At 40.2% G+C, this 18,948-nt stretch overlaps 1 protein-coding gene across 6 annotated transcripts in view; it reads right to left on the bottom strand.

Annotated features, from left to right (window-relative positions):
- The window catches only part of MYO1B (myosin IB), a 161,706-nt gene that overhangs the window by 116,189 nt on the left and 26,569 nt on the right, over positions 1 to 18,948 (bottom strand). For 5 of the 6 annotated variants that reach the window (XM_037009122.2, XM_073218397.1, XM_073218396.1 and 2 more), the window contains exon 2: positions 15,558 to 15,701. In XM_037009122.2, the coding sequence (XP_036865017.1) occupies positions 15,558 to 15,692 (135 nt within the window). In that variant the 5' untranslated portion in view covers positions 15,693 to 15,701. The remainder of the gene's footprint in view (positions 1 to 15,557; positions 15,702 to 18,948) is intronic. The other variant, XM_037009120.2, reaches the window with a different exon arrangement.

Below are 18,948 nucleotides of genomic sequence, written 5' to 3'. Positions count from 1 at the left end.
GACTCACAGACTCCAAGAAGGGACTAGTGGTTACCAAAGGGAAGAGGCTGGGAAGGGTGGGAGGGAGGAAGAAGAGGATTAAGGGCCACTATAATTCACAATCACAATATAGGTAGATTACACGGAAGACAGTATAGCATCTTACTATGCTGATGGACAGGGACTGCAATTTTGATAATAGGGGTAAATGTTGAAACCACAATGTTGTTTATGTGAAACTTTCATAAGACTGTATATCAATGACACTTTAATAAAAAAAAAATTTTTTAATTAAAAGGGGGGGGAGGATATCAACAGATGTATATGTAATAAAAAATTTTGAAAGAAAAAACAAGAAAAAAGGTCACTTCTATCTTTCCCCACCTTTCCTATATCATGCAACAAAAGGTGGCATTTTAGAACAAGTTTTTCAGTATTGCCACCACTTGATTCAAGGAGATTGTCTGATCTTCCTTGAAAATTAAACAGAATAACAGAACAGTAGAAATGTTCCAATTTTTGTTTAACATGGATCACAATTATTCTAATTATAAAAGACTTTTCTCCCAACCTGGAAAACTGAACAGGTCATTTTCATATATACTTTCATCTTATAAGAATACAATCTTATCACGAGTAGGCAAGCCCACTGCCGTGAAAGAGCTCTCAGTTCCCATGTAACTCTTTTGCATCTATTGCTGACATTCTATCACTAGGGCCCAATTAACCTGACCTGACAAGAGATGACTCCAAATTCCTAATTTTCCCATTTAGGTAAGACTTTTTCCAAGAGCTTTCCCCATTCCAAACCACCTGGGCAAGGAGATGGTAGATGCAGGAGACTGAAAAATTGTCTGAATAGCTTCTAACGAATATACTAGAATTAGTTGTATCGGTAGATATGATAATACAATGATTGGTTATTCCTTTAATATCCGTTGATTGAAAGATTCGCCTTCTTTACCAGAAAAGTATATGAATCTCCTTTTGATAATTTCTTTAATACAATAATTAAAATACACATATGCTGTTAGCAGAGGGACTAATTATCAAGTTGCTCTTTAAAACCAAATTTCACAGTGGCTAACTTCTTGATAAAAATCTGTCTTTGTGGCATTCTTGCACAGAGAACAAGATGCTGCCTTAAACCCAAAACCAAAAGCCATATTACTAAATTATAAATTTTTCTTTGTTACTTGTGGCTTTTACACATACTGAATTATGCATGCTTTTATCCCCAACTGTTTCCCTTTCACCTCGAACAGGTCTGACCCATTAATAATGTCCCATAAATATTTGTTAATTGAATGACAGATTGTTACAGGGCCTGTTAATCAGTAAGAAAGTAGATGGTACAAACCACTAACTCTCTTCCAATTATTCCTCTGTTAAAATATAATAGCACGTACACTGTATACAGTACCTAGCATTTCATTAAACCTGGATGCCATGTGTTGCCACTAAACAAAACCTTGAACTATATTCCTTCCCCTCAGGTTCCTTGTCTTCCTGTAATAGACTGTTTGCAAAGATGGCTGAAACAGTTCCTTCCACCACTGTATGCACAGCCCTTTTGAAATGTGACTTTGCCACTCTTTTCATTGAGAGAGTTTATTTCCCCACCCCTTCTTGTCTATGTGACTTGATTTGACCAAAGGGACATTATAAGATGAGACACAAGCAGAGGCTTGAAAAGCTGATTGTGTATGAGGAGGTGCCCCTGCTTTTTATGACTGATGGGAACCCATGGTATGAGTGAGCTTGAGGAGCTGGCCTGCTGGACAGGTCACCCTGAACTACATTGCCTGGCGACCATCAGACACATGCATCAGGCTATTCCAAACCATCCAGCCCCAGGCAGGCCACCAGATGCCTAAAGCCACATGCATGATCCCAGGAGAGACCAGCAAAAGACACAGCACACTGAACTCAGCCTCAATTGCTATCCCTGAGAACTGTGCACAAATAAATGACGATTGTTTTAAGCCATTAATTGTGGAGGAGTGGTTTGTTACACAGCAACAATTACTGATACATCAACACAGCTTAACAAGTCAGGAAAGAGGCCAAGCAGAACAAGGCTTATCAGTTGAATATGCCAAAGAAACCCTGCTCTCTCTCCATTCCACTTCATGTATGTTTCAGATACATATCCTCTCATCTTAAACTCCTAGGTTTGTCCTCTACTGTGATACCTGTACTTGCTCTTTATGGGTTTCTTCCTTGAAGGTTCTGTGTGCACTAGCCACAGATTTAAATATTCCCACATGTGCCAACAGAATACAATTGAATGTTGATAGTCACAACCCTTCTTTCTCTGATCAAAGATATGACTGATAGCAGCTGAATGGCTGGGTGGAGGTTATGGTTCTACTGTAGTGTTAGGCAGCTACCCATTCTATATTCAGGAAACTGCAGTACCAGATTAAACCTCCTTTTTGGGGATCAGAACAATAGTGACCTGACAGTTCATTTTTACATCGATTAACTTTGGACTTAGAAATTATATACTTCGTAATTTTAACAAGCAACTGCATTTTATTCAAAGTTTGCATGTTCATACTGCATCATGCTCTAAAAGGATAGTAAACTAACTTATTAAGCTACCCTTGGAATTAAGAAGTTGGAGATAAGACACAGAGCTTCTTAAAGTCCAATATGTGCATAAAAGGGCTGGGCACCATGTGTCCTTTTTACTCTGAATACGCCAAAGAGAGAAAAAGAAAAGCAAGAAGTGCACCGAAAACCTTTAGAAAAGGGAGCTGCAAAATGGGTGCACTTACTCAATTGGAATTTGGAGTGTGTCCTACATCTAGCACCAACAAGCTACTCTGGAGCTCAGATGGTGCCACAACCAAGAGGATCCATAAAGGGCCTCCAGCAGCTTGGTTCCGGCCCACCAGGCCACTTTCACGAGTGTGCTCACACTTCAACCTGGTCCGCATGCCCAACGGACTCACAGAAAAATTCCTACTCCACAATGCCAGAGGACTTCTTCTACTAGGCTGATCGCACTGAAAAGGTCTCCACATAATGGGCAAAACTACTTACCAGTCAGGTTCCATCTACCTTCTCTAACAGAGACGAGTCTGGCTCATTACCCTCAGTGATGTCCGTATGTGTGCAGCATGCACACACAGGTATGTATTTGCTCAATCAATGTACTTATTGATTCAGTGTAACCAACCTCCTAACCACCCGGCCACCTCCTAGTTCACCACCTCCAGGTCCTCTGGTGTGTGTACACCACCCCCGTGACAATGGAGCACTCCCTGCATTCCCACTGCTCTGTGGGGCCAGCCTCTGACACCTAGGAGGGGAGAGGGAAGGGAAAGCAAGGAAGAGGGAGAGGGAAGAGAAGAAAACAAGGACAGAAAGGACAAAGGATACGGGGAGAGGAAAAGCTCTGCCTTTCTGTAAATGACACATTCAATTAGCAAGCTGATACTTTCACTTCTCAAGGGCAGACATCAAGTCAAGAATGTACAAACACTCTGAAGTCAAGGCACTCTCCATCTTCATACTTCAGATATCTCTAGCATTCTGGAACGGACGCCTACTAGTGCTGGACTATCCCTAATGTGATCACAGTGAAAACTGACGTTTTCTCTGGAGGACGTGCATCCAGCAACCTCCCCTCTGCAGTCCACGATGTGGAACCCAGAAGAAAGGTCCCTGATCAATGTAACTCAAAGGCCATGTACCTTATTCTGTAAGGAAGTTCTCCCAGAACCCCTTCCTCAGAGACTCCATATCAATGTCTGGGAGGGGCCAGGCACTCACATCTCTTAAAGTCTCCCCAGATAAAAGTAATGTGCAACCGGGGTTGAAAAACCCACTGCTTATGGACTTCACCTTCAAGGACTCCCAGGACCAGGTTTTATTCTCAATTACAGTAATCCTGATAGTATTGTTGGCCTGTCTTTTATCTTACCCTCTCCTTTAAATATTCCTATGTAATTAAGTCTGTAAACATTTCAAAAAGTAAAAATATCCTTCCAGTTTCACACTTTCATTTTAGCCACATTTCTGATAAGCTCAGCATACGGTATCTCAGTATACTACAGAGACAGCAGCAACACCTATAAATTAGGGCCACTCTATACCAATGTACTGTAAATGTATGACTAGGACTCATTGTAAGAAAATTTTCTTGGGGTATGTGGGTGAAAGAGGTGAAGGGGATAAAGAAGCACAAAATCTCAATCATAATACAAATTAGTCATGGAGATGAAAGTAGAGCATAGAGAATATAGCCAATTCTGTAACATCCTTCTGTGTTGACAGGTGGTAACTACACTCATTGGGGTGAGCATTTAATAATGTATATAATTGTCAAATCACTATGTTGCATATGAGACCAATATAATATTGTACATCAATCATACTTAAATTTAAAAAATTAAATTTCATGTTTACATACACACAGACGTATATGAAATAAAAATTTCACAAAACCATTAATACCCTTATCATATGTGATGCACTGATACTCTCTGTTCAATTCTATTCATTAGAAAAAATTTTTAAACTGCTGATCCTAACCCACTAAATCATTTTCATCACCCATTCACGGGCTAAAACCTAAAATTTGAAAAATATTGCTACAGAGCATTCTTTAACTTTTTTTGGTTGTTGATCCCTTTGAGATGCCAATGAAAGTCATGAACCTTCTCCTCAGAAAAGCACATATATTTCATGAATGTAAAAGTTGGCACACAGTTGACATACCAGGTTAAGAACTCCCACTCTAAGGAAAGAAACTATGGTCACTAATGGAAAAAGGAGGAGACAGACAGAAAGAGAATCAACAAAGAAAGAAAGAGAAGGAGCAAGAAGTGATAGAAATCATTTCTAAAAGTGTAAAAATGAAGAACCATTAGTGTAAGAGCCAACAGCTCAGCTCAGCTGGGCCTAGCGCTTTATCACAGCACTGGGCCGGGAGGCAGCACACCAGTCCAGGGCCAAAATCAGAGGCTGTACTCCGCTTTGCATCACAAGGATATATGCAACACATTTTGGAAAGGCATCTTACCAAAAACATTTTTTCAAAGTAAATAGTGAAGCACACTTTTAATATTTTGTGAGTCTCAATTATGCAGAAATATACATTCCTCTACCATGCCAGACAAATGAAACATTAGTATACATACACAGAAAAGTCAGGATAGTTTCACATCTTACATATCATAGACCTCCCAGGGCTACCTTAACATCCTCAGAAGCTCTAACCCCTGAAAGTTTACATTTCAATTTGCTGTATGAAATTGAAAATAAAACTCTAACTAAACTATAAAATACACATAAAGAAATCCTACAATGACTCATTTTCACCATGATGACTTTGTTGCTTTTTTCCTGATATCAAATCCTTCCAAAATATTCTCTTTAAGCCCCTGCCTTCCTGAAACGCTAACTAGGCCTCCCATCTGCCTACCTACCAGCTTCCTGATTCTCTTCACGATGAATTTTAGTGATTTGTTTACTGTCTACAGCAACTTAAAAACTCACTCCCCAAGTGTGTTCAAGTGCTGGCATATAACACACACATAAACACCTTTTTACTGAACTCTTCCCAAATCTCCATGAGATAGACAGGATTCTCCAAAAAGAAGTTAAGTGGTATGACCACATTACTAACAAAAGTGGAATCAGGACAAGGAGCCAAGAATCTGTTCCCTTTTCATTAGGACACACAATCCATGCTGTCTGTTAGGCCTGGGAAGGCTTTGGCAAAAAGTGTCCCATAAGAATGCCTCATCACAGGCAACTTGCACTGCACAAAGCCTACAACAGCATCTTCACTTTCATACAATAGAGAATTGGGCAGCAGCCTCCTAGTTGACTGACTATCGGGGCACTGCTGAAACCCTTCTATCACCAGCAATAAACAAGGTGGGAGGTCGACTCATTAGAGGGAAAAGTTTCCCCTCCGCAGTTTTTTAAGTGTTTGTCCAAGCACACAAAGGCTAGGCTTGTATTATGAAGAAGTGCAAGGCCTGGTATCATAATGATGCCAGGGTCCTTGTTCATGAAGTCAAAGAATGAATTTAGCAAACACTCAAGGTAGGAAAGCCAGGGAAAGGCTTTTATTTAGAGATAAAGTGAGATGACAGAGCTCCTGGCTCATGCCAGGGGACAAGAGAGCCCATAGTTGTGCACTGTCTAGGGGTTTTATAGGCAGTTGAGGATTTTCGGGAATGTGATAAAGGGCTTAGGGGTGAGGACTTGTTAACTGGTCTTAGAATGTTTATCCTTGATGAGATATTAAGTCTCTTTTCTCATCAGTCCTCCAGGTAATTCTGCAAAATTAATATAAGAAATTCACTGCAGATTTTTTTCCCAGAATAGCAGCTTCTTGGTGTAGGAGCATATCAGTCATCAAGTCTGCCTGCCCTGCCTTCAAGGTGGGCTGAGTTATTGTCTGTTTGCTAAAGAGTTTAAAAGGCAATCTAAGATGGAATCTTTCCTGCTTTTACTATGTTGTTTATGGCTGGGCTTGCTTGCTATTATTAATTGCCCAGGTTGCAAATCGCCTGATCAGATTTGAGGAAAAACAGCATATAGGCCTCGGCCTTTTAGCATGTTAAAGTGAACCTTACGCATTATTGCTAATGATTAGCATAATAAAAACATGGGTTATGCTGAAGTACTTTCCTCTATCTGGGGAATATTAACTTATCTCACTGAAGAATGACTCTAGAGCTTAATGTTTAGCACGAGTTTGGGGAGGGGGTTTCTTTGCACATAGTTACACAGCTCTGACTGTATTTTATCCTGCCTTGCTTTTTCCAGAGGACTTCACCCTACTCTGTCTAAGCCCATGGTGCCTGTCTCAATAACAATCCTTAACTTCAGGAAAATAAACTAGGAAAGTGGCAATGCAACAGGCAGTATTTAAATATCATACTTAATGCCAATTAGTTAGCCTAAAATGAAATCAAAGAAATATTAATGAATGTTGAGACTCCTCCAAGGCCCGTTGTGCCCAAGCCATGTTATTCTCACCTCTGAATAACAGTTCACAGCCAGGATGAGTGAGGACTCAGGTAAAAGTAACCATTCACAAGGCTGCACAACTGCACTGATTGCCTGGAATCTAGGCTACAACTATTTAACAAGCAAGCAACAAATGTAGTACTTTTTTATACAAAACACTGTGTAAAGCACAGTGGGAAATACAAGACACTCCTGTGGTGTCTGCCCCTGCAGAGCTCACAACAGTGCTTAGGAGGTGAGACTATATCATAAAACAACATTTTAAGAGTTAACTACTCTAGACACCAAAACATATGAAATGGGATTTAGGTGATTCTTGGCTAAATGAGTCATTAGTCATCTTATCTTACTGGAGTGCTTTGGGTTTAAATAAAGGCAAGGTCACCGTGAACTGCAAAGGTCTGAGAATGCTTCAGCTAAATCAAGAGGATTAGAGCAGGTCTAAAAGGATGGGCATGATTCAGATAAACTAATGTTTCCCCAAGGCGTGCCTATGAGATTTTAAGATCTAGATGATAGCTGAATCCCTCCCTTTAAAAAAAAAAAATGTGTTAAGATACTTTTATCTTTCAAAATGCACTTTTTTAAAAGTATGAATTGCCAGAGACTCAAAACAGGTATCTATACACCCCATTCACTGCAGCACTGTTCACAATAGCCAGAAAGTGGAAGTTACCCAAATGTGGATCAATGGATGGATGGATAAACACATGTGGCATATAGATGCCACAGAATATTATCTTGCCTTAAAAAGTAAAGAAATTCTGACATACACTTTAAGATGGATTAAAACATGGGCAAAGGCACAGAGGCCACCCAACCGCATTTCAGAGACAAAGAATGAACAGCATGTCATAGAATATATATTATATATGTTATATGTTACTGATAGTATCTATATAATACTAATTTATATGTACTATTTTATGTATACATACATATAATATACTACATATATAATATATATTAATTCATAACCTATTTTTAACAGAGGAAGAAACTAAAGGCATTAGGTTTGGAAACCCTTCCCAGAGTCTCTTAATCAGCGGCAGAGGTAGTTCCGTGTGAAAGCTCTGTGCCCACGTCAGCGATGCCGGAATGGAAAAGTGTGATGTGCTCAGGCTCTTTCAGCTGCTCGGCACAGACGTGCTCTCAACGTATGTCAGGTACTGAAAGTTTTACTGTAATAATGAACACACCCTGCAACACCTGGGCACCCTGTCATGGAGCTACAAGAAAAGCTGAGCCCAAGAGTGAGGATGGGTGCGAGGCACGATGGCCCAAGGCAATGCAAGCCTGGGAAGACTTCCTTTTGGGCTCCAACATCCGTGCTCATCACCTGCTCAAGGCTCTGTGTCTTCTGAGCCTCCTATGAACTGGTTTTCTCAATTTCTACTCCACAGCTTGTCGACTTCAAAGGCTTTATTCATAGTTTCTGCTTGCGCGAGGCCCATCACGGCCTCACAACATCATGACTATGCGCTTCCATTGATATTTTATTTTTACAGCATTAATTCAAAGTTCTAAGAAAGAATCAAGCCCTGCTCATCTTTTTTTATCTCTGCTGTGCCATAAACCGCTGGCCTAGATGAGTCCATTCACAGGCCAGGAGATCGTGTACATCACAGCTGCCAAAGGAGGGATGGAAGCTTGTCAGGCACGGTCACTGTGAAGACTAGTCTGAAACATGCCTAAACTACCACCTTTGTTCCTGGTGCTACCAGTCATTTCAGACTATGAATGATGAACTACCCGAGTTCTATGCCACAATGAAATGCTGGCTAAAAATATCACCTCAGCACCCTCTATTTTAGAGCAGAATAACACAGTCCCACCATAGCTTTGTGATCGACTCTATAATGAGACAGGTATTTTCTGAATATGTACCACTCTCCAGACCTAAGACAACTCTCTTAACCAAGGTACAGAGCAGTCCTCTGTTACAGGTATACTGCTGGCCACACGTCTTGAAAACAGTTTTATATGGCTAACTGAAAGCAGTACTATAACAAAAATGAAATTTGTACAATGAATACCAAAGAAGCAGGGGGATAGGGAAAAAGGAATGGAGAGAGGAAGAGGAGAGAAACAGTCAGGGAAGTAGAGAAAGAGAAAGTTTCTTATTAGAAAATCTCAATGTCTAAAACCTTAAAGAAAAATCATCCTGGATTTCCAAGTTTTTCATACTCCACTCCTACTATGTGCCAAGTACTGGGCTAAGATGCCCTTTAATCTCCATCACATCTCAATTAAGATAAGTATCATGACATGTATCTCATAGAGAAAACTAACCCTCAAGTGTTTACAATGGTCACAGTGGTTTTGAGTGGCCAACATTCAACCTGAGCTCTGACTGTGAAAGGCTTGCCCCTTTCCCATTAGGCCATATTGTACCTCACCCTCCACCCCCTCCCAAACAGAATTTGATGAATAGAAAACCCTCTCTTTAGAAATTAGGATTAGCATTAATATTTACCTGTACTATAGACGTAACAGCAGAAGCAGATGCATGTGTAGAGGGGAGGGTTGAATTGGCCACAGGTCCCTTGTGCTGGATTAATTCCTCCTCCTCTTCTACTTTGTGCTCATAAAGATGAGGGACCATGTGCACCTGTCAATCACCCGCTATCCAGTGAACATGATGAAAAACAATCTCCTCCCAAGATCTTCTCCCACCTTCTAGAGGGGGAAACATCATCCTAATGGTTACTATCGCTTTTCTTTGACTAGTAAGTGCCGATAACTTTAGAACCTAACACACTTGTTCCATGTCGCACTAGCTCGTGTCACCGCACTGCTGAATGCTAAAACAACACTTGGCAGGGATACTGATAAGCATTTCATTTACAGGCAGACCTCGGAGATACTGCAGGTTCAGTTCCAGACCACCACAGTAAAGGGAGATCACAATAAAAGACACCAAATAAATGTTTTGGTTTCCCAGTGCATATAAAAGTTCACACTACACTGCAGTCCAATTAAGTGTGCAATAGCATTATGTGTAAAGAATATACATATACCTTAATTTAAAAATACTTTAAGTATTAAGTTCTAAGAGGAAGAAAGTTTCCAGTCACCAAAGGTTTGAAGAGACCTTGGACAGGTTGAAACTATTACCAAAAATTATTGCTTTAAAAAGTATTGTAAAACTGTCCTAGAAAGAGACTATGTTCAGAAATTAGACTCAACATTTCTTTTTAGCCATGTGATCTGCTGTTTTTCACCAGCTTTATCTAGTCTCTTCTAATGCTGTGTCTCCACTCCAAACACTGAGGCTATGCTAACACACACACTTAGTTCTCCGTATCTCCTTAACAACCTACCTTTTCAATGACACAAGTAGGCTGCCTGTTCAGGGTGAACCACTCATGGCCCATCCATCTACATGAGGAAGAACCTTTCCTACTTACAACTCCAGAACAAAATTAAAAATAATTTTTAATCAAAATAATATAATCTGGAAGATTACCCACCACTACCTTATTAACTACTACTCTCACTCCTGGAAATCAGAGTCACATATGCCTGTACTAGCTAAATTTCTTTTTTAAAAAAATTTGCTACTTTGTAATTTTTTTAAAAATAAAGACTTCAAAAGGAAATTCTAAAAAGAAAAATAACTTGGAGAGCGTCAGGGATAGCAAGAATAGCACAAAATTAAACATTTGAACTCTAGCACTGTTCTCTGCCAATAACCCAGGAACTTGGAAAAGCACCAAGCCTCTGATGAGACAGCAATCCTGGCCAACACCTTGATGACAGCCTCGCAAAAACCCTAAGCAAAGGACCCCAGGCTAGGCCCTAACTACTGACCCACAGGAATAGTGAGATAATACATTTTAAGTTGCTAAGTTTGGGGTAACTGTTATATAGCAAGATAAAATATATGTTGTACCCTTGGAGTTTTCATGTGTATAAATGAAGTGTTTTTCATTTATTTTCAAATAAGCATATAAATGGTAACTACTATTATTTTCATTTACTGTACAGTATTTCAAACCAAGTATATTGTACTTATATTTGTGTATCTTTCACAAAAGCTTGTGATCTTATCCTCATGGGAATCCTATTTCTAGTACTAACTTCTAAAAATTAAAGAGTTTTTACTACACTTGCAAAGCAGACATTCTTATATCTACAATTAGTTTAACTTAAAATACTAAAATCAGACCAATTCAGCCCTCTATATATCTGGATGATCCTCCACCTGACAATTCAGATAAAAAAAAAACAAACTAAATCTACTTGTCAGCACCAAAAATACTTCTCGTCAGAGAACAGACACTTTGGTTCTTTAGTTTCCAAATTTGCCCTAGGCCTTGTTCTTGCCCAAATTGCAGCTTTCCTGTTCCTCAAGACACTCACAGTCCTAACAAGTCACCCTAAAAACAGAAGGTCTGGGTGGATCTCCTGCATGACAGTTCCACATGAAATCCTGCCCCCGTTCCATCTGGCCGGGGTGGGGGTGGGGAGGCAGGAAGAAAGTCTAACAAAGGACAGAAGGAACACAGAAGAGCCACTAGGGAATGTTCTGACCAGCATTTCCCACCGCCAACCCCACAGAGAGGCCGCTAGACCCAAAGGCACGTCCTGCAGCTGGTCCCAGCTTGAAGCGCACTCTGCCAAAAGGGAGGAAAAAGCAAACAAAGCCTCTGGCCCTGCATGTTACCCCCATCAGGCCAACATTCCCTCTATCTGTTCTCACCTGATCCTCCTCCACCTGCCACTGAACAGCCCTTACCACAAAGGCCACGTCAACGTCTGAAACTGTCCCAGATTTGCAGACTCTGCCCTGCTACAAACAGGGTACAAACCAACTCAGGATTTGTTAAGCAAGTGCAGGAACCCACCTCAAAGTGAAGAACGTTTCTTCCTGGAACATGCACTTGACTACGTTTCATAAAAGTTATCTGATCCCATCTTTATGAGGATCCTATTTCTAGAATGAACTTCTAAAAATTAAGATAATTTTTACTAGCCTTTCAAAGCAGTCATTCTTACAACTCTAATTAGTTTAACCTAAGATTCTAAAACTGCAAATTCATACCTCTGTATCTAGATGATTCCCAACCTGACAATTCATGTAGAAAACAAACTAAATCCATTTGTCAGCACTAAAACTACTTCTCACTCAAAATAAAACCAATAAAATGCAACTGAGCTATCAAAAACCAAAAAACATTCTTACTCAAAGGATTTTCCTTACTCAAAAAACTTCTTAAAGCACTAATACAGCATATTAGATTAAAACAAACCTATATGCATTATAGAAAGGAATAAAGTTTGAATTACTTCAAAAGCAAAGAATTCAACAAAATTTCCCTCAAGTGGATGGACTTCAACTCTGTCCCCAGAGTCCCTGAACCACCTATTTACTGTTCTCTGCCACTAGGAGTTCTGCAGTAGAAAAGTCTGAGAAGCATGCATTTGGATCTACTTGAAGCCTAGAACTCAAACGTTAAATGCTTCCCATTGGGCGTACCCCAGGGTAGCATCAATACCAATCATGTCACCTCATTTCAGGATTCCCTACCAAACCTGTGGGGGCTTACAGCAGGTGGCCTCATCAGCATCCACTCCCCTTTTCCTCTTCCCAATATGTTGATGGATACATTTGGTTGGGTATCCACCTGCTTACACACAGCCATCTACTTAGGAAAAAGCTGACCCTGCCCCAATCCTAGGGCTTGTCATCATTTTCCTAAGCCATTCAGATCACTATGGTCACCTGGCCACATTCAGTGATTTGGGGAGTATGTGTGACTCAAGTGGCCTACCCAGAGCTTCAGGTTTAGTATGACAAGGTTACAAGGTATCCTACTTCCAGATCTGGCTGACTGGAGGTCCAGAGGCCACTAAGGGTTTTATGAATACTTTAGGGAGTTGATAACTCATATCAAGAGGTAGAGCAGTCCTTATGAGAGCTCTGTAAAGGCAGTGACTATTTCTTATCTCTAAGAGGGATGGAGGGAGAAAGGTGGATAGATGGCAGAACAGGGTCCCCTGACCAGAGCTGGTTCACACCAGAGGCTACTACTAAGGATGTGGGTAATGCCAGAGTTCAAAACTCTGGATCCTTTTATTTGCTGGCTACCGTATCAACTGTGGCTTCTGAAGATACAAATGCCTGTTCAATTCAGTTATATGACAGATCACTGTAGACCATCACCCACTTCTATAGCATAAAACAAAGCTATAAGACCACAGAAGAGTTTTTTGAAAAAATACATCTTCACTTTCTGGGAAAGAATTAAAAAACAAAGTGAAATACAAGACAGTAAATATTTCGTGTCATATTACCTTGACCTTTGACATCAGGCTAACCAATCTTGTAGCAACCCAGGAACAAAAGCAAAGCAGGAATATAATCAGAATAAGAGCCACACACCAGTTTCCCAAAGGTGGTGGTATACATGATGTGTGGGGCTGCAGCAGTGTGGTAATCAAATTAATTATAAAGTATTTTTTTGTTTATTTCAAAGACAATTCATGCTGGACTTACCAAGTCCTACCATATCAAGGTCTAAAAGAGTAACCTTTTTCCTTCCCCACAACCCAAAGCACCCCAGGGGTCCCCAAAGTTAGCATGCCTTTCTCTATACACATGCAATATATAAACATATGTACACATCCATATGTACCCCATTAAAAAAATAGGATCATATGACATACACTTCTTTTTTTTTTTTTGCTTATTGTAAAGAATTCCCAACTTGCAGTATGATATGTAGTCTTAAAGTACCACAGAAAACTTTAACTAATGTGAAGATCTGGAAGCAGAAAGCAATTTTCTGCTTTTATTTTATACCAGAAGAGGCAGTCCTAAAATAGTTAGAATATTATGTAGGGCTGAAACCCAGACATTTCGTCTGCTGAAGGCTCATGAATGTTAACACTTGGCATTTGTAAAAAGGGGATTGTTTTATTTATAGTGGGTACAACAAATCAAGTATTTGAATGCATGAAATGTTCTACTCTCCATCCTATTTTCAATTCACCTGAAAGGGAATTGCGCTTCTTAGAGCCAAAAAGAAAAATGATCAGCAGCATTCATTCCGACAGAATTGATTCCTCCTATCTCCATCTCAGAGACCAATGTTTAAAGTCTGTCTTTTATTTGTTATCAGACCACACTTTCAATTAAAGCTGCAGAACCGTGAGGTTTTCCCACCTGAAAGCCGAACAGCCGCACTCTGAGGGAAGGTGACACCAGGCCTCACTGCCAAACCAAACAATACCTCTTTCCTGCTCTGCAGCAGCATTTTGTACCTTTTCCTTTTGAATCAGCATTTTACATAGCTACATCTCCTCAGTTTAGAATCCAGCTATCAATTAATATTCCAAAAGCATTATCCACACCTCTCATGTTACTGTCAACCTCCCCCTGCCTCCAACAATACACATCAAGAAAGACGAAAAGTTCAACTCCCGGATGATAACTACAACTTCACTGAGAAATTAATTACCCACAGTTATCCTTGAAACATGACTGGCTATCTGGAAAGGAAAGCTATATGTATATAAAATAATGGAGCTTTGCAAATTCATTTTTAAAAATATATTCGTTCCACAGAAGTTGCAATTGTCCCTACTGTATCAGTTGAAAATCTCTCCTTTTATTTATTTATATTTCCTCCCATTGTTCCCACGTTGACAGATAAGAAAATATGAATCATGTCCCAATAGTCCAACACATCTCCAGACACAAATACACTATAGAAAGGGGAGGAAAGAACTCAGAAGCGAGGCAGAATCTATTACAACTACTTCCCATCTAATCCACCCTGTTTCCTTCTTAGCTGCTGGTATAGGGAAACAATGCCCCATTTTCTTGGATTAGTTAACAACACATCTCTAACCTGAACAGATGCAAATTTCTGTGCTTTATGCAAATTCCTGAACAGCTGCATATTAATGCACTTTTTTACTCATGTTTTAAATATATTTAAGGCACTTGTTAAAGTAACACTGTGAAATCTTATATAAAGAATTTTTACAACATAAATTCCTATTATTACATATATTTACCTATTTGCATTTTTGTATACCACATTATACTTTTGTATAGCAGGACATGACTACTCCCAAATCCTCAGGGGCCAAAGACTAAATACCTAGTAATCTGGTCCTATCTCTATTAACTACAAATGTCAAGAAGGTTCCTGTCTTTTCTGACAATCCATTGCCTTGTATTTGATGAGTAGCTTGTCAAAGGTTAGACTGCTAATCTTATGAAGACATCCAAGAAGATGCCTGAGGATTTCAAAATTCCTCCTGAACACGTGCTCCTGGGAGGGGAGGCGGTAAGAGCTCTACTCGCCTTAGCGTGGTCCCCAGCATCCAGTACAGTACGCTGGACACAGTACAGCACGTGGAAAGCAGACTCACTTGACTCTAATCGATATTAACTATGTGCCAAATGAGCAAACACAGAACTCTTTCTGAGGGTATAAACAGATCCTCTGGACTCTAATAAACAATCAGAAAAAGAGAGAGGAGAAGCCAGCTCTCTGCCAGAAAACACAAAATCTAAACCCCCTCTGCACACCTCTGCTCAATCCTCACAGACGGATACTCACATATATTTCATTATAGTCAAAACGCCTCTTGAGGTTGTTGATGAAGGTCTCCTCGCTGAGAGGCTCTAGAAGAACCATATCGCCAACTCCAATCATGTTGTCCAGAAGTGAGGTTTTCACCTCCATTTTGGCCATAGTCTCCTGCTGTAGAGAAGAGGGGAAAAGGGACAATTTAAGTGAGCAAAATTATTTCAGGTGGGTTGTTGGCCCCACTGGAGAAATGAAACACTGGCAGTTCCAAATGACCCTTGCCAGCCTCACAAACATCACAGCCTCCCCTCCCCACAGCCTAAGGCAGCATCTGAAATAGCTGCAGCCCTAGAAGGCCCACTTGCCACCCTACTGCCATAAACAGACCTCCCTCCCAGTCCACTGCCCCAGGCAAATTCTATCTATACAGTGGGAGGGTCTCACTTGGCTTCTTTAGATTCCCTATCCTGAGCCAGAAGTTGCATAACTCTAGCAAGAGAAACCAACACACCCCTTTCCATCAGCCTTTGCAGAACAATGTTCGACGTGAACCTATATGAGCCTGCTTCTCCCAAGATGATGTGCCCCAGCATCCCATGATGAAATTCAGAACGCACTTTCCCAGGAAATAATGTTTAAAAAATGATGCTAACACTTACTGAGTACTTGCCACATAGCACATAGCATACGAAGAACTTTACATGCATTAATTTAATCCTCACAATCAATTTATGAGGTAGGTATTGTTATCACTATGCCCCTTTTAAGATAACGAAGCCAGAGAGATTGAGAAATTTTGCTTATGGTTATTTAGGACTGTTACACTTTGTGTTAAAAAAAATTCAATCACCACTTGTAACACTGTACCTATGGGGGGAGATTTCATTCTGGGCATCAACAAGGACTTATGAAGAAAAGAACACAACCCACTTACAAATGAGAGGTTGCCTATATAATATAACCTGCCAACAGTGACCTCAATGTTCTTAGTTTTCATTCCAGCGACATCCCACGGTAAAAGCAAAATCAAATGAGCATGCAGTGAATAGAGCAGAAATACTACAGATTTCCTTCAGCTCAGTGTGAAAGTCCGCACAGCGGAACTGAGGCACACTATGAGGGCAGCACTCTGTCCCCACTGTGAAGGTGCAGGGTGCCACCCAACAGCAGGGTCTGATCCCAAGGCTTCAAATCTGATCACTGTTGACAGTACTAAAATTCTTTCAAATATATGATCAGGACATGTGAGGTGTTTGTGTGTGTGTGTTTTATGTTACTTTTTCTAATATTACCAGGATGTACGTTACCTAGGACATTCCCCCCAAATGCTTCCAACGTAGAAGTCAATTTGGTGTAACTTCAGTATAGTAATACCAAATAATACTTCAGGATACTAATAAATACTCACAGACACTCATATGGCTACTACTGAGGATAAAGTACTTTCAGTTCTTTTCATCAAGGAATCACCCCACCATATTATAATTTATAAGGATTGGTCTATGTGCTTAAGACTTAGCAATTTAAATAAACATCTTCCTATTCTAGTCTAGAATACCCAGTAGGTCTCGTACAGGCAACAGAGAGTATATTTAGTTGGGCTATTTTAAAGAGAACTGGAAGAGGTGGAAGTTCAGTAATTCTTTATGATTAATTACTAATGATGTATATGAATCCACAAACACATCTTTTACTTCTGACCCTATTTAAAAAAAAACTTTTTAAAGTGTGCACTAAAAAGCCAAAAAAGAGAGACCAAGAAGCAGAGAAGGAAGTTCTCCCACAAAAACAACCCGATATAGAAGGATTTCAAAATCAAAAGAAGAAAAAGAGTGTTAACTTTTTTGTTAAAAAATGTTTTTTCAATTTCATGCCAACTACACCTGGAATAAATAACCCCAGGTACCACTGAAACCCAACAAGAGTGACACTAAGAATGCTTTCCTGCACTTTGAACTAGACCAGTCTCGGTTTAAAACCAAATGGGTGGGGGTGGGGGCACCTGCCATTCTCTGGAGAGGGAGCAGAAGCTAGGGAGACGGCTGGTCCCATGCCAGGACCATAGAAAGAGTTGCACAGCAATTGGAACAGGAGTGCCCAGCCTTGTCGCAATAAATTAACATTTAAATCAAATTTCAAGTTCTCAGAGTCATGAAATGCCAAAAGCACTCTAGCCGCGATGCATTACATGTAATTTGGCAGATGGGAAGAAGGTTTAGGGATTAAGGGGGAAGTCAACCTGAGAAAGGCTTCAAAAATAACCACCTCAAACCAGCAATTAAAATAAAGCAAAGAGGCTGAATGGGAACTCTTTGCCCTGGGGTGGATTCCTGTATGTAAAGTCTATTTATGGAAACCACTGCAGAAAGACAACAGCTTCACTGCAGGTAACGATAATTAAGCAGCCAATCTTTCTCTGTAATTAAACCCACTTCACTATCTTTTCAAATACAAGTCTCAAGCAAGTTTGTATGGGTTCTAAATTTTACACTTCCATCCCAACTTTATAATCCAAAGCGGGGCGAAAGGCAAAACAAATGCTGAACTACAGGCAATTTGTAAAAGTGAAAACCTCTGAAAACACAACTTTGGCAAAACCGAAACACAATAAAGTTACACCAACTGAAAAGGTGATAGTGACATGCATTTAGTCACACAAGCAGTTTTGTTTCACTTTGTTGTTTTGTCTCTTTAGCATCCAGGTCCTCTGCGGGGCGTTAATAGTGACCACCCTCCCTAGTCTCATGGTAAAAATGGGGCACTAAGAAAATGGCATAGAGGTACGTTCCTGTTCTCCTACAGACGGACTGGTTTCCCTTATGGAGACTATTGCCAGCCTTGGTTTGCTTCACCTTCACATCTCCGAGAAATTAGTTGGCTTATTCGCTCCATCAAAAGAAACTGATTTGTTTTTGTCTCTGAAAGCAATGCTTACTTACCACTGGAACAGATTTCAGAATCACTTTGCTACCTACCTCAAGATTTCCATAAACTCTCAGAAGAATTCACATGGGAGAAAAAATGTATGTATAGCACAGAGGATACTTGTTGTCTGACACCCAGATGTGTATCTTCACCCTTCCCAAGACTCCCATGGGAACCCATGCTGTTGTAGGAAAGCTATTTTATCCCATGTTAACAGGACTATAGCCCATAAACCAGACTAGGGCAATCAACACATTTCCATCTTTCAGCCACCATAACTGATTCAGGGCTGATCAGATAAATGAGCCTGAGGCTTTGGCTTGGAATATTAGGACAAAGGTTCTACCAACCTCTGGATTGCACGATTTACCTTCATGATACTTGGAACCTCTGCAGCTATGAAGATACTTGGAACCTCATGCTTTCATGAGAGGGCTTGTGTGAAGAGGGAGACAACACAAGGAGGGCAGGACAAGAAAAAAGCCAAGAATCTGTG

This window comes from Manis javanica, chromosome 12 (assembly GCF_040802235.1).
Source record: "Manis javanica isolate MJ-LG chromosome 12, MJ_LKY, whole genome shotgun sequence".
NCBI lineage: Eukaryota > Metazoa > Chordata > Mammalia > Pholidota > Manidae > Manis > Manis javanica.
Note: the sequence above shows the minus strand (reverse complement) of the source record. Positions and strands in the feature narration are given on the sequence as shown.